Source organism: Pelodiscus sinensis, chromosome 14 (assembly GCF_052426305.1).
Source record: "Pelodiscus sinensis isolate ZL-2025 chromosome 14, ASM5242630v1, whole genome shotgun sequence".
In the NCBI taxonomy this organism is placed as follows: domain Eukaryota; kingdom Metazoa; phylum Chordata; order Testudines; family Trionychidae; genus Pelodiscus; species Pelodiscus sinensis.
This window is the reverse complement of record NC_143065.1, coordinates 13651665-13667191: the sequence shown is the minus strand read 5'-3', so window position 1 is coordinate 13667191 and position 15527 is coordinate 13651665. Positions and strand designations below refer to the sequence as shown.

The following is a 15527-nucleotide window of genomic DNA, read 5'->3' as shown; positions in this document are numbered from 1 at the left end:
ATTCCTTTACTCTCCCATCATCATTTCACAACTGATAGCCATGTTGGCCAAAACAGCCATAGGGGCTGTACAAGCTGTTGATAAGTTGTCCTGTGCTCATTCAGTTACTCCATCTTGTAATATATTGTTCCATACAGTTACGTCTGCTATTCAAACATTACAATCCCATTCCAGCCAATTCAACTATGAGTTAGATTGAGAGTCTAAAATTACTTCTTTAAAAAAAGAATGTTTAAAAATTAAAAAATTAAAAACGTCACTAAATCCTATAAACACGTATGCATGAAAGTAACTTAAAATTATATCACAGCGCATAATGTTTGGAAGTTGAGTCTTTCTGTGCAGTCAGATGGCTCAGATCTCTTGTATAGGCTTCCTTTATTGTTTCAAACAATTATGGGAAGAAAATTTCACAAATCTTTGCGAATTACTAAAACTTTCTAAATTCTATTTTGAATTTCTCTCCCAGCTGCTGCTTAGTGTAAAACACTGAGAGTCACCTTCATTTCAATAACTGATAATGTTTGAACCATGCAGAAATAAAGAAAATGTAAAAGTATTACATTTTGTCTGATATAGCTCAGATTCACAAGTGTGCAGAAAGAAGTGGTTGGTTTTTAAACTGAATTAACATCATTTGGGGTTGCCAGGTACCCAGTTTTCGACCAGAACACCTGGTTGAAAAGGGACTCCGGTGGCTCCGGTCAGTACTGCTGATGAGGCTGCTAAAAATCCAATCAGCAGTGTAGTTGGGCTAAGACAGGCTCCCTGCTTGCCCTGGCTCTGTGTGGCTCCTGGAAATGGTCAGCATGTCTGACTCCCAAGTGCAAGGATAGCCACATGGCCTCTGCATGCCACCCTTGATCGCTAGCTTCACAGCTCCAGTTTTCTGTATATTAATTAATAAGAATGCATAATGTCATGTATTTCTTGCAGTTTCTTACTATTTTAGGGGATCCTTGGTAGCTGTCCTTTTTTCTAATATGGAGCCCAAGATCTTTAAAGAACTTATACTGGACAAACAGTAATTGTTGGGGAAAAAATAATTTCTTTGGAATTTTGTCTTTACTATTTGTTAATCAATATGATTTTACTGACATTTTGATTGAAAATGTCAAATAAAAGGAAAAAGTGGATCCTTATATTGACAGTGTGCCCTAAGTATGTGAGTTCAGTGCTTGATATTAGGAAAGAAAACTGGGATGTCATTACAAAAATCCATTTCAAACAGCTTCATGCTAGATTGTGGACTCTTGAACAGCAGCTCTGTAATGCCACCAAATTAGTTCTGAAAAACAAGCATTTTTGAGACCTGTGCTATTATCACCAGGATGGTTATAAATGCCTATAATGAAGGCAAAGGATCCTCCATCATTCATATCCTCTCTGTATAGACTGATTGATATTCTACTTGCTTACCAGATAGACTAGTTGAACACTTGTGCATACATTGTGCCTCTACATCCACTTCCCACATAGAGGCACAGTAGAGGCGCTATGGTAGGTGTTAGAGATAGATCCAAAGTCTCTGGGAATGCAGGCCAGAGCAGAGGCTATTATGCCTTTTTCCGGATACCTGTGGCTTTTACAAAATACCTGCAGCTTCCTGTGCCAGTTTAGTACTGATGACTAATACACAGGGAAAGTGTTGAACTTGACCATATGCCCTTTAAAAAGGCTGGTACAATAGCCACATAGAATCATTACACCCCAGAAGATGCGGGAGTCAGACTGGCCCTTAATTTTAACAAAGTATTTTTTTCATCTTTTATGAGTTTGCAGTATTAGCAACTATAATTTACTGGGAGAGTAAGTCCTTTGTTCTGCCTAATCAGAAAGTGCATCGTCAGAATCATATGCAACTAGACATGCAAGGTGACTACATTTTTTATTCAATCCTCCTCACTCTGATTCTGTGAATGTTCCAATATTTCAGAATACATGAGCCTGCTAAAAAACATACTGTAGTTTAAATTTCTGGTTTATCGCTGTTATATAGAGAAGCAAAATACATTTACAAAATGCATTTTCTAGTCAATTTTATTTAAAAAAGAAAATGAAACACCTTCAGGATGCTGAGTATTGGCTCTTGATAATTTACAATGAGAAATATGTTTTTAAATGGTTGGAGAGGAGTGATCTTAACCATTACCTCACCAACAGATTATCTCCCAAGGTCTTTTAAAAATATAGAATAGCATAGTAATTCTGTGGCCCTGATCCTGTAAACATTCATGAAGTGAAACATGGCAGCTGACAGTCAGAGACTGAAGTCCTTTACTCCACCAAATATTTGGTACACTAGAGGCAGCAAAAGGGTAAGCTTGCTGCACAGCGTACCACCAGTGGGACTTAAACTTCATCTGGAAAAACATTTTTGAAGGTGTGTGAGGTTAGTTCACTTTCCACACCAGTTACATCTTTGGCCTCTTTCTTGGGATAAGCAGCAAGAGGGTGGCTAGTCATTCCAGCTGGGGTGATGGTTTTCTATGACAGAGGACACTGATCTATAAGAACTAGACTAAAGACCTTCAGCATGGGACATCAAAATGCTGTTAGACCAACTTTTGATCATTGCTGAATTGGAACTGGCAACGTGGAAAGACTGCATACCCCATTTCTGATCCAAGCCATTCAGCCCCCTGCATTTAATGTAAAACAGAGATTAGAAAAAAATAAAGTGGTGTGTTCCTCCCTTTTCTATTCAAAAGAGTTCTTCAGTCTCTGTATTGAGTTCTAGGGAAAGCATCTCCCTTCATTTTACATTTCCATTGCATTCTTCGATATCTGTAACCTGCTGAATGTTTCTGCTATCATGACAATAGATGAACACCTGCTCTTGCTAAAATAGCAATGTGTTAGTTCTGTTCAGTAACAGTTTGTGATTAAACTATTTGATGTATCGTTTTCAAAGTGAGTTGGGAAATGTACATTGATTAACTCCACCAAGCCAGTGAAATTTACCTAGTCTGACAAGTTGTGCTCTGAAACCAGGCAGTGTTACCAGAAGTGTGTTGGTATTCATTTTATTATCTTTAACATCAGTGAAGAATATTCTCTTGTGCTAGGAAGGTTTATAACAAATAATCATGGTTTGTCCATTTTCCTCACACAAAGCGTTAGTGTTAAATATACAGATCTCTCCAGTTACATTATGATTTCTCGTGATAGGCATCTCATTAATCTTGATTTTTGAACCTCTTATGATGTTAATGTAGATAGAAGTATTAAATTCTAGAAAATAATTACTGTGCTCATGTAACAGTCATTTTTCAAATATTAATAACTTGGGGGCTTTTAATACCAAAATGATCCAGTCCAAATTATAAACTACTCACCCTAAAAGAGTTTCATTTTAAAAGTCAAACTTGTTTTTTGGTACGAAAAGTACAAAAGAGTACCTGTAAATAACTCCTGTGCCACACTGTATTTCACCCAAAGAGTGGTTTTCAATACCTCCTAATTAACTCACAATGACACTACTTGTCTCTGCAAACACCAAGATGCTCTGTTGTTGTGGTGTTGAAGTGGTGCCCCTTGTGGAACTAGAACTAATTTAGGCACCCCTTTGGAGGAGGAGTGCTTAGGTTTCAGGTGCATTTTATTCAACTCCTTCTCAATCCTCTTTTCAGATGAAGAGGATGGAAATATTCCTTTGTCTGCAGCCACTTTGTATTTCTTCCTCATGGTGAGGGAGAATAGTGAAATCCTGCCACCAAAGCTGGCAGTGCACTTCTCACTGAAGCTGCAGCATTCTACACTGAGTCAGACCAATGGTGGCCAGAGAGCCACCTACGTCAGCAGGAATTTCAGCCTAACCTCCCTATCCCTTCCTCATTCGAACTGCCTGCAACTCTGGGTAGTCTTTCATCTACACTTCCCAAAGCACTTCAGGCAGCTGTGGCATGGGTCACTCACTGGCACAGGCTTGGAGCAAGAAGCACCTGGCTTGAAAGCCCTGGAGCATACCTCAGAAGCATGAATAGGGAGACCCACAAACAGGGAAAACAGTAAGTCTAAAAGACAAATGATGTAGAAATGAAGCTAACTCTAACCATTCTAAAGACCACACACTCACTCGACTAGCTACACACAAATGCTACGATCACAAAGAAGAATTATTCTTGTACAGAAGGACTGCAATAATGAGTGGAAAGGAGGAGCCGAGCTAGGGGCAGTTCTGCCATTTATACCTAAATGTAGTGGCGCACAGTTGGAGGGGAAGTGTGAGCCACCCAATGGGTGCCATTGAGGAGAAAAGGTTCTGAGGGCTGGGCCACATGCTGTGCGCACCAAGAACTGAATGCGCGCACACAGTCACTCAAAGGAGGAATGGATTGATCCAATATGGCAAATCATATATTGCTAATACTCATAATGAACAGGTCAAAGGATGCATAGGAGTGGTCAACAACCTCTTTATACTGTGATAGAAAATTATAGGGGAGGAAAGGGAAATAAGGGAGATATGAATAGTAAGCTCTAACTGTATGTCTTCACCTTCTTTACACTTGTGTCCATATCAATACATATCTGCAAGTTGGGATCCTTGAACTCCAGGCTATACTAGTGTAATTAGTTCAACAAAGCTAGGCTCCTCCATACCTCTCCATTTCCATTGCCAAGTCTTTTCCCCCACAGAAGCAAGAATTTCATGTTACAAGACTCCAAAAAAATGCTTTGCATTAGCTTTTATTTTTCTATTATGGGTCCAGTCAGCCCAGGATGCTGTTAGCTGACTTTCACTTTAGCACCAGGAAATCTAGTTTCTATTACGTCCTATGCATTTTACAAGGCCTCGGTGACCTTTAAATGAGATGGATATGTGGGGAATGAATTGCAGAGTGATGAAAATGAAAAACACTGAGGATCACAAACACTGCACCATCTGTGCTACTTTGCCATATTACCCAAAAGCACAGCTACAAATGAAATACAGTGTCAAATGGAAGCTTGCTAATCCCATATTGATATCTTAGAAAGCAGATTGTGCCAAGTACAAGAGTCCAGTTTAATCACTGACCTCATTTCACAGATCTGGCTTTGGGAGTAATACTTTGCTCTTTTGCTGCCATGCCAAGACATAACAACTCAGTGTTACTGTGACTGCACTTAGAATGTATTAAGTGCTTAATGTATAAAACTGTGGCTTGATCCAAACTACAAAGTATTATAATGATCTGACGTAAGACTTTTGCCAGGAGGGTCATTCAATTTAGAGCCTGAGTTAAAAAAAACCCTCACCACAACCAATTCATGCCCTAAAAAAGTAGACAAAGACAGGAATATACTTTTTTTCCCCCAGCGGAAGGCAGCCGGACAGCATTTTATTTACACAGTAAAAGCTCTGTTATCCAGCACTTACTTAACCGGAAAGCAGTGTTACCAGGTTGGGCACCATGGTCGAGGGGTCCCTCCACAATGCCCCAGGACTGAGCTCTAGTAAATGGGGGAGAGGGGCCCCTTTCACTTAACCCCGGCATGGAGCTGCTATGGTTAAGGGAGAGGCATCACTTCAAAGGCAAAAGTGCTGCAGGGAGCACAGGGCCAGCTGACCCAGGGCTCCACGTGGTGCTGCTACTTTGAAATGCCATGTGTAGCTCAGGGCCAGCTGAGGATCCGGGCTGCATGCAGCATTTCAAAGTAGCAGACCCCGGGGCTCCGTGCAGAGCTGCTACTTTGAAAACCTGCGTACAGTCTGGGCATGCAGCATTTCGAAGTGACAGAACTGCATGGAGCTTATGGTCTGGCCCCAGGCTCCATGCAGCACTGCCGCTTAGAAGCACCGCCTCCTCTTCATGCCCTTGCTGACTCTTTCTGATAGAGGCAGCAAGGGAGGGGAAGCGACTAGTCGTTCATATCCCTAATGCATAATACTGTTCAATTATTTTTGGTGGTGTTTCAACATTAATAATGTTTGATATAGAATTTTAGAAGTGGAAGTAATTTCCACTCCAGTTTGCTTCACTGTATCATGGAAACAGTAATTACCCATCTTCATAGTCCAATCCCGATAAGATTCTCAATAATCACTTATTTTTGCTAATGCTCTTTTACTTAGATCATTGCTATACTGCTGCTTAATTCAGTATGTTGAAGAAAAACACCCAATACTGGGATACACTTGTCCAATACACTTTACAAGAAGTGCTCACTGCTAACTTGTACTTCACTGCAACTTTTCTACAAATCTGGAACTACTGACAAGAATCCCGTTTTAGTGCTATGGAGGAAGAGACACATTGATCTAGTACTACTAATTATTCAGAGCAGTGGTCTCCAACCTTTTTAAGCGTGAAATCACTTTTTGAATTTAAGTGCAATCCAGGATCTACCTCAAACCCAAACACCCTTACCCCACCTCCGTCCTATCTCTTCTCTAAGACCCCGCCACTGCTCACTCCATCCTCCCTCTCTCCCCCATTCTCACTCACTTTTATCAGGCTGGGGCTAGAGGGGGGTGCAGATGCTGATCATGGACAGAAGAATTTGGAATGTGGGAGGGGTTCTGAGCTGAGCCTGGGGCAAAGAGTTGAGGTGCAGGAGGGGGTTCAGGGTACAGGCTCTAGGAGGGAGTTTGGGTGCAAGAGGACTCAGGACTAGGGCAAGGGATTGGGGTGCAGGAGGGGTTCAGGATTGGGGCCAGAGTTTAGAATGCTGGCTTCAACTGGACACCACTTACCACAGGTGGCTTCTGGGTGATTGTGTAGGGGGCTAAGGCAGGGTCACCCTACCCTGGCGCTGCACCATTCTCAAAAGCAGCCAGCAAAATCTCTCCATCCTTGCCCCCACTCCTGTTCTATGGCACCCTAACCTCTGCACCCCTGCTCCTGTGCCCTGCACAGCAAGCAGGAGGCTCCTGTGGGTGAGGGGCACCTCCAAGGCAGAGGGCAGGAACAGCATGGCAGTACTGAGAGGGGCAGATGAAGTGCTGGCACTTGATAGCTTCCCAGCCAAACCTATTAGGATCACCTGTGAAAAGTTCCAAGATCTACCAGTAGATCAGGATCTACTGGTTGGTGACCACTCATTTAGAACATGTATTAGTTCTTGTCTGTGAAAAGAAAATACCCAAGGGCCAGGAATTTTATAAAAGCTTTGTAAAGAGATCCTTGTATTTGCTTGTTTGAAATACAATTCTGAGCTGGATCTATTGTTTGGGTTTGTATTGTTTGCACATGGTTTTTTGGACATTTTTGCAAAGGACACTTGTTAGGAGATGGGACTAAAGGAAATTTATCACAAATAGCATGACTAAGAACTGCATGCTCATTTATTCAGCTAGCAAGTATCTCCTGACACATTCCATGGCTAAAATTTTACTCCCTTACAGTTTTATTCCTGCAATATCTAGGGCACATCTTTACTTGTCATGCCAGAGATCACTCTTCTGGCGTTTGATTTAGCAGGTCTAGTTAAAACCCGTAAATCGACAGCTGAGAGCAGCTTCAGCTGGCACCTGTATTCACAGTTGTGAGGAATAAGGGAAACATTTGCTCCCATCAGCCTCCCGCTGTGAAGACAGCACTAAGCTTGGCTTAAGGTAAGCTGATTCCAGCTACAAATTTTACGTAGCTGGAGTTGCATACCTTAAACTGGCCTTCCAGTTTAAGACCTGGACTTCGGCAAAAGAGATGAGTTGGGGACTAGCTGGTTTTCCATCACTCACACCTATTAAAACTGAAGCAAAATGCAGGACAATGTAGCACTTTAAAGACTAACAAGATGGTTTATTAGATGATGAGCTTTCGTGGGCCAGACCCACTTCCTCAGATCAAAAGTGATATTGTCCTGCATTTTGCTTCAGCTACCCCAGACTAACACGGCTACATTTCTACACCTATTAAAACTGCCATTATAATTTTGTAGTTTGTTGTCTTTTGTTTTTTGTAAAGTCATAAAAAGAAAAAATATTCCATTGTTAAAATCTCTTTCAGATCTAATATAGTCATGGATGTAGTAAGGGTTTGTCAAGCCTTGAACCAGATTCTTAGATGACTAGCCAATTAGCCCGTCATAAGACGGGATTTTCTGGTCTCTCCTCCACGTCTGTCTTCTCTCCTGAGCCTCCGGTCTCTCACTCCGTCTCTCTCTCTCCACTTGCCTCCCTTCCCCCCCAACTCTCCTCCGCCTTCTGCCTCTCTCTCCATTTCTCTCTTTCTCTTCTCCCCTTCCTGCCTCTTACTCTCTCTCCGCGCCGTCTCTCTTTCTCTTCTCCCCCTCCTGCCTCTCTCTCTCTTCGCTCTCCTCTGTCTCCGTCTGGGATGCATGCTTGTCCAGGCCCTGCCCCCTGGGTGTGTACATCACTGCCCCTCGCCCTTCACTTCCCGCAGAAGTGCTTGGCTGACTTCTGTGCCGCTTAGCCAGGCCACCATGCAGGAGCAAGTGGCGCAAACGGCCTCTCTCTCTCTCTCTCTCTCTCAGCTCTTGTCTGCCTCTTGCCTCTCTCTTCCTTTCTCTTCTCCCCCTCCCGCCTCTCATTCTGTTTCTCTTCTCCTCCTGCTGCATCTCTCTCTCTCGCTGTTCTCCGCCTACTCTCCGCCTCCTGTTCTCCTCTGTCTCCTCCGCTTTCCTCCTTTTGAATCTGGCGCCCTTTCCTGACATCAGACACGCATGCTCATCCAGACCCCGCTCCCTGGCTGTTCCTTCCAGCGCTCGGCTGACTTCTGTGCCGTTCAGCTGGGCCACCGTGTGGGAGCAAGCGGTGCAAGCGGCTGTTTGGGGTCCGCACTCCCCATGCAGCACAGGTCGCTTGCAAATGGCCGCTTGCAAACTCTTAAGACACCTTCTTGTAAGATTCTTTTATTACTATATAGTCAGGGCTCGCTGAACGCCGCGCTGTCCGGCGTTCTGCACATGCGCAGATCGCCTGAACCCGGCTCTTCCGGGTTACAATCTATTCGCCACGGGCGAGTAGATTGTATAATTTGTCGAGCCCTGACTATAGTTGTCTAACCATCATAAGCAGTCAATACTATGAATTCATAGTAGGATTTGATCTCAACATCTATATTTTTTCATGGTATAAAATACCAGAAGCATAGCACATTCACATGCAGATGGTTAATTACAAAATGTAGTTAGTGTAAAAAAATCTGCAGGAGAGTAAACTTCTGCTGCTTTTGCTAACACTCTTAATTTACAACAGTTCAATTGATTTTTTTTTTTTACATTATATTTTCAAAAACACTTGATTGTGGACTGAGATATTGTACATCATGGCTCAGCCTGGAGCCAAATGTTATAGCAGAGTTATAAACCTCTTTAAAAGTGAGTTTCTAACTATACTTTAGAGAATGGCAAAGCAACAAAAAAAAATCCATCAAGGAAACATACAAATAAAGTGAGCCAGTCTTGGTTGAAAGCATGTTTGAAGATATGAAAAGGAGAAAATGGAAAGACTAGAGCAATCCCTTCAGCTAGCACTGCTTTGCTTACAAATCAGTGAGCATTTGTACTCAAAGTATCTTCCTATATCACATTTGCTGCCAGGGAAGTTGTTTTCAAGCTTAACTGTTCCTCTCGCCATGAAAGTATAACACTCCAAAGGAATGAATAGTATTTTATGGATCCTTCAGTCTAGAGACCATCATACTTATTAGGCTACAGTTAATTCCTGTTAGTTTGTGAACTGATTTTCAACCATGTTTTTGATGATAAAGAAAAAAAACCCAGCACACATTTGGCTTCACTCTTCTTTTTGGCTATGAACATTTGGTTATTTCTTTCCTTTTAAAATACATTTAAAAAGCAAACAGAAACCCACCTCCAGAGCATCAACTGACTGCATGTTTAGAAAGGCTTTAAGTCACGTTAATCAACAAAGCATTTTTATTCCACATTTAATATAACACTTCCCTCTATAGGTCTGTTGGCTAGTCAAACTGTAAGTCTGCTGGCTAGTTATAGTGCATGAACAAGCAAACCACCTGCCACCTCTTTCTGGCAGATTATTTCTGCATCATTACAAGCAACAACAACAAAAAATCAGTGGAAAACCATTGATTTTGCAACCATACAACATTGCCAGACAAATAATATATAATCAACTTATTCATGTCCCGGTTCTCTATTGTTTTGAGTTAGTAGACAGTTCAGTTCATCGTCTTATAATGCACAAACATTACATCTGTGATCTTTGCAACAATAGAGAGCCTGGATGGCTGAACAAATATAAACCCAAGAGAAGATGACCACTGTCACCTCATGATCAGTGGAAGTGTGAGCACCAAAAGGTCCATCTAGCCCAGTATCCTGTCTTCCAACAGTGGCCAATACCAGATGCCCCAGATCACTCCCCTGTCATCCATTTTCAGCCTCTAACAAACAGAGGCTAGGAACATCATTCCTACCTACTTTGGCTAATAAACACGGATGGACCTATCCCCATGAATTTATCTAGTTCTTTTTGGAACCCTGTTAACGTCCTGGTCTTCACGCATCCTCTGACAAGGAGTTCCACAAGTTGACACTGTGCTGCACAAAGAAATACTTTCTTTTGTTTGTTTTAAACCTGGTACCTATTAATTTCATTTGGTGACTCTAGTTCTTATGTTATGGGAATAAGTAAATAACTTTTCCTTATACATTTTCTCCATACCAGTCATGATTTTATAGACCGTTATCATATCCCGCCTCAGTTTCCTCTTTTCTAAACTGAAAAGTTCCAATCTTTTTATCCTCTCTTCACATGGGACCTGTTTCAAACCCCTAATCATATTTGTTTCCCTTTTCTGAACCTTTCCCAATGTCAAGATATCTTTTTTTAGATGAGGTGACCACATCTGTAATTACAGAGAGGTAGCCATGTTAGTCTGAACTTGGTAAAACAAAAAAGCAGTCATGTAGCACTGTAAAGACTAACAAAATAGTTTATTAGGTGATGAGCTTTCGTGGGGCAGACCCACTTCTTCAGATCACTGAGTACTGAATACTGTACTCAGTATTCAAGATGTGGGTATACGATGTTTTATACAGAGGCAATAAGATATTCTTTGTCTTATTCGCTATCCCTTTTTAAATGATTCCGAACATTGTTTGCTTTTTTGACTGACACTGCACACTGAGTGGATGTTTTCAAAGAACTATCCACAATGACTCCAAAACCTCTCTCTCTCTCTCTCTCTCTCTGAAATCAACATTGTTTAGTTCTGTGATCTAGTAAACATGAATGGAAACCCACGCTGACAGCAAGATAGGGCTTCAGAATGATTGATAAGCAGGGCTCGACAAATCAGTGTATCTACTGAGTAGATTTCAGCCAGTCGCCCTGTTCACTGGCAGCGCGCACATGCGCAATGCGGCTCTGGCGCATGCGCATGCGCAATGCGGGGCTGGTGAGTGGATTTTGCCGCGGTTTGTCAAGCCCTGCTGATAAGGATATAAGTGTATGGAAAGGCATACTAATTAGGAATGTATATCAATAAAATCCATGAACAGCCATGAATAAAAACCTTTGAAATCCAGGTGACTGTGCATACAAATAAACCTTAAAGGATTCCAAACACCTCTCTGCATTCTATGCATTCAAAACACAGCTGTTTATACTGTTCTTATGTCATTACATAATGGTTATGCTAAACAGCTAGTAAGAGAGTTGGTGGCATTTAAAGAATTGCCCCAAACATACAGTTGACGTAGCTAAAGGTTAATTCTGCCATTGACAACAGTGGCACTTTAAGAAAGTCCAGTGACTGCAGATCAATACCATCCATGGATTAACCATTGAAAACAGCACAATTGGGTAAACTAAACACAAAGAGCAATTATTATTATTAATGTTGGGGACAACTATTTTTGAACTCTCCTTCTTACCTTGACTGCATAATTGTTGAGGGGATCTTTTGCATAAGAAGCTGGATAATAAACTGCATCGCCTGCTTCACAGCATGGCCTGTCACTGGTTAGCCTGAAGTCTGACCAGCTGTCCACCCCAAATCGCAGCTGGTCTTTCTGTCCAGCCATGAAAAGATCTTCGCATTTGTTCGCCAACTTCTTCAGTGAATCAGCATGAAGGGTTCTGATTTTGCCTACCACCTCCTCTCGGTTCTCAATTCCTCGATAAAGTGCTTGTCTCTGTGGCTTCTGTATATTTTTGCTCTGCTTAGTCTGGGAGATGCGTTGCCCAGACAGAGACTCCAAGCTGTTGGAGCACCTATCCTTAACACTGAGAATGGTTAGGCTTGAAACGCTGTTGGCTGCTGAGTTGGCTGCTTTTCCTTTTTCTGAAGGTCTGTCCAAGGAATCTCCAGACTCAATGTCCAGTGCCTTGAGCTCTGAGCTGACTGAAGAGCAGGCACTGCTTGCTTCCCAGTTGGTGTCAATGTCGTATGTGGGGTTGGCCACAACACAAAGATTGCTCTCCAGGATCTGCTTCTGGAGTTCTCTGGGGTTTGGCTCTGTGTTGGCTCTCAAAATGGTTTTCTTCGGCAGGGGAGGAGGTGTTGGCTGTGAGCTGTTAGTTGCCTCTTGGTCTGCTATTCCTCCAAAGGCAATGGCATCATCCAAAGCTCCCTTTGGCTGCCGGGGCTGCTTTGGGGGTATGATGGTTGCCCTGGACTGACCTGTATAATAAACAAACAAACCCAAAAGCTTTAGAACACTTTAGATTTATTGTGACTGCATAGTCACACTTCACAAAGAAGCTCAAATGGGCAAATGAGAGAATAGCTGGATGATGTAAAGGACCACACTCCCCTGAATCCAAGTCTGATAAAAAAGTGAAAATGTGAGGGTGGTGCTTTGCAGGACACATACCAACATGCACCAGATGCAGACTATCCCATAAAGAATACCTGGACTTGTTTAACTGCTCCTGTGCTCAAAGTGGGTTTCAGTGCTAGCTTACTTAAAACATGAAAGAGAATGCAAATCAGAGGTATGGCACTCAAGCGTGGCACTCTACCCAAATTCCAAATCTCAGTAATTACACTGTCTCCCTTAATTCCTCCTGCTGGTTACAGTATTTTCCTCACTTCCTGTTCTAAACTGTAATGTACTTTGAGTATTTCATCCCAGGTGACTGCATTTCACTGGTGGATGAAGTAATTCTTTTTTATATATACTCATGGTAAAACATTGAGATTGTCTGTTTTGAAAGGGGATACATACATTCAAAATACCAGAAAATGCTCCCCAGGAAATCTGTATGAAAAACAGCATACAATAGTTATCTAAGCCTTGAGAGCAGACATAATTAAGGTTGCCTCTGCAAATTCATTAGTGGCTTCATAACAAACAGGAGATTAAGAACTTAAGTCTGCAATCATTTAATTGACGAGATTTGCCCTCAGTTGGAGTAGTGTGTCCAGTTCTGGGCACCACATTTCAAGAAAGATGTGGAGAAATTGGAGAAGGTCCAGAGAAGAGCAAAAAGAATGATTAAAGGTCTAGAGAACATGACCTATGAAGGAAGATTGAAAGAATTGGGCTTGTTTAGTTTGGAAAGGAGAAGACTGAGGGGAGGGGCGGGGGTTGTGGGAAAGTTGGGGGAGGAGTTACCTATCCCTTTAACCAGAAGCAGCAGGTTTGCAAAAATTTTGGTGGTGCCCAGAATGCCCAGAGCCAACACCCTTCTCCCTCTCAAACTTCCCTCGCCTCACCTAAGGCTCTGAGAGGGAGTTTGGGTGGGGGAAGTGTGCCAGCTCTGGGAGGGAGCAGTAGGACAGTTATAAGGTTATTGATAGACAACTCATCCAGCTGTGCAGAAGAGATCCTCGGAGAGGTCCACTGGCAATGATGGAATTTACATACAAGTCCAAACAGTTACTGTATGATTTATTCAGACCCAATTTAAACCAATGCCTCGTATTCCCCATCCATGGAAATGAATCTAAGATCTGTCATGCCAGGCTATTGTTTCTTCCCCACAAGGACAAGTTTTTCCCAGTGAAACTCATCCATCTGAATTAAGTGTTACATATCAGTGCTGTTTTTATGCTGATCTCTTAACCCTGTACATTCTTCTCATGCCTGTAGGGCCAAACCTTCCAGTTCAGCTTTCTAAATGTTTCTGGAAACACTACATACCCACATTTTTGTGTGTCAGTCTCTCTGAGGGAGAAAAATGTTTGTCTATTAAATCCTCTGTGTAAGGAAAAAACCTCTTTTAAACAAAGGTTAGCAACAGAACAAACATTTCTCCTTCTTGCCTGTCAGCTTTCTTAACATCCTTTACTTCGTTGCCTCCTGCACAGGCTCTTCAATATTACAGAGTTCAGTCTAGGGACGTGAGTAGTTGACTACAATAGCCTAGGCTTATTGGGTTGTCGAGCCGACCACTTGGCTACTTGCATTTCTTGCCTCCCCTGCTGCCTCTGTTTCAGAGACAGCGGGGTTGGGAGAGCAGAAGCCAGTGCTGGGCGGGAGCTGGCTTAAAAGCCGGTTCCCCCCAGCACCAACTCAGTGGTGCCACCTGCCTCCCCGCTGCGCTGCTGCCTCTATCAGTGATGCCGCCAGCCTTCCCTCCCTTTTGCCTGCTGTCCAGGCTGGCCATGAACACAGGCTGCTCTGGCAGAAGCTGGCGCGAGGCTAGACTGAGCAAGCCTGGCTCAGTCCTGGATCTGGGACTTGCTCACGCCGAGTCTGGGACCTACACCTACTGTGACTCTGCAGTTTAAATGTAGTAGGAGCTGGGCTGCCTGCTCACCTGGCTTTTACTACATTTGAAGTAAAGAGCCGCACTAATTATATAGTCAATAGAAATTCTATCAATTACATGATTCACTAATTATTCGCTTCCTAACAGCTCTAGCACAATCTGAACTTCAGCAGTTGAGGCAGATGAAGAGTAGAAAGAGGCTCAGTATTAACTGCCACTTTAAAAAGTCCTTAAAAGTCTTCTGAACTATACAAGAAGAAAGATGTTAACTCTGTCAAAGTTTTCTCAACTGAATACAGATGACACCTTTAGGTAGCTTTAAGAAACAGTGTCATAACTTATGATTTGAGACTTTAACAGTGCTTTTTAAACATTCATGCATTAACCCTCACAGCATCCTTCTGAGGTCAAAAAGGAACATCATTAAGTTAGATTAAAAATGTCTGAAACGGCTTCCTCTTCGGCTCCCAATTTATTCTCCATAGCTTGATTTGAAATCTTCTCTTGAATTAACTTTGAATCACAGAAATATAGGGCTGGAAGGGATTGTGTGAGATCATCAAGTCCAACCCCCTGCACTGAGACAGGACCAAGCAGACCAGGCCCACAAACAGAGGGGTGCAATGGGGGCAACTGTCCTGGGGCCCAGTGATTCAAAGGGGCCCAAAGCCCTGAGCCCTTTAAATCATCACTAGAGCACCATGTGACATGCTCTGGGCAGCTCTTAGGGCTGCCTGGAGAGGCGGAGGCATCTCAGAGCATGTTCTAGGCAGCACTGGCAGATGGTGCTGTGATCTGGGCAGCACCGAGGGCTGGCTGCCCTTGGCCCCACCCCTTCTGTCTGAGGTCCCATCCTTTCTGGGAGTGCAGAGCACTTCCCCGACCTTGACCATGGCTGTTGGTTCCCCTGAAGTACACTCTCTCTGAC

The 15527-nt window shown here is 42.8% G+C and overlaps 1 protein-coding gene across 3 annotated transcripts in view; it reads right to left on the bottom strand.

The window, feature by feature from the left end:
* The window catches only part of PEAK1 (pseudopodium enriched atypical kinase 1), a 208403-nt gene that overhangs the window by 6401 nt on the left and 186475 nt on the right, over positions 1 to 15527 (bottom strand). For all 3 annotated transcript variants that reach the window (XM_089781972.1, XM_075897375.2, XM_075897376.2), the window contains one exon: positions 11815 to 12563. In XM_089781972.1, coding sequence (XP_089638098.1) covers positions 11815 to 12563 — 749 coding nt within the window. The remainder of the gene's footprint in view (positions 1 to 11814; positions 12564 to 15527) is intronic.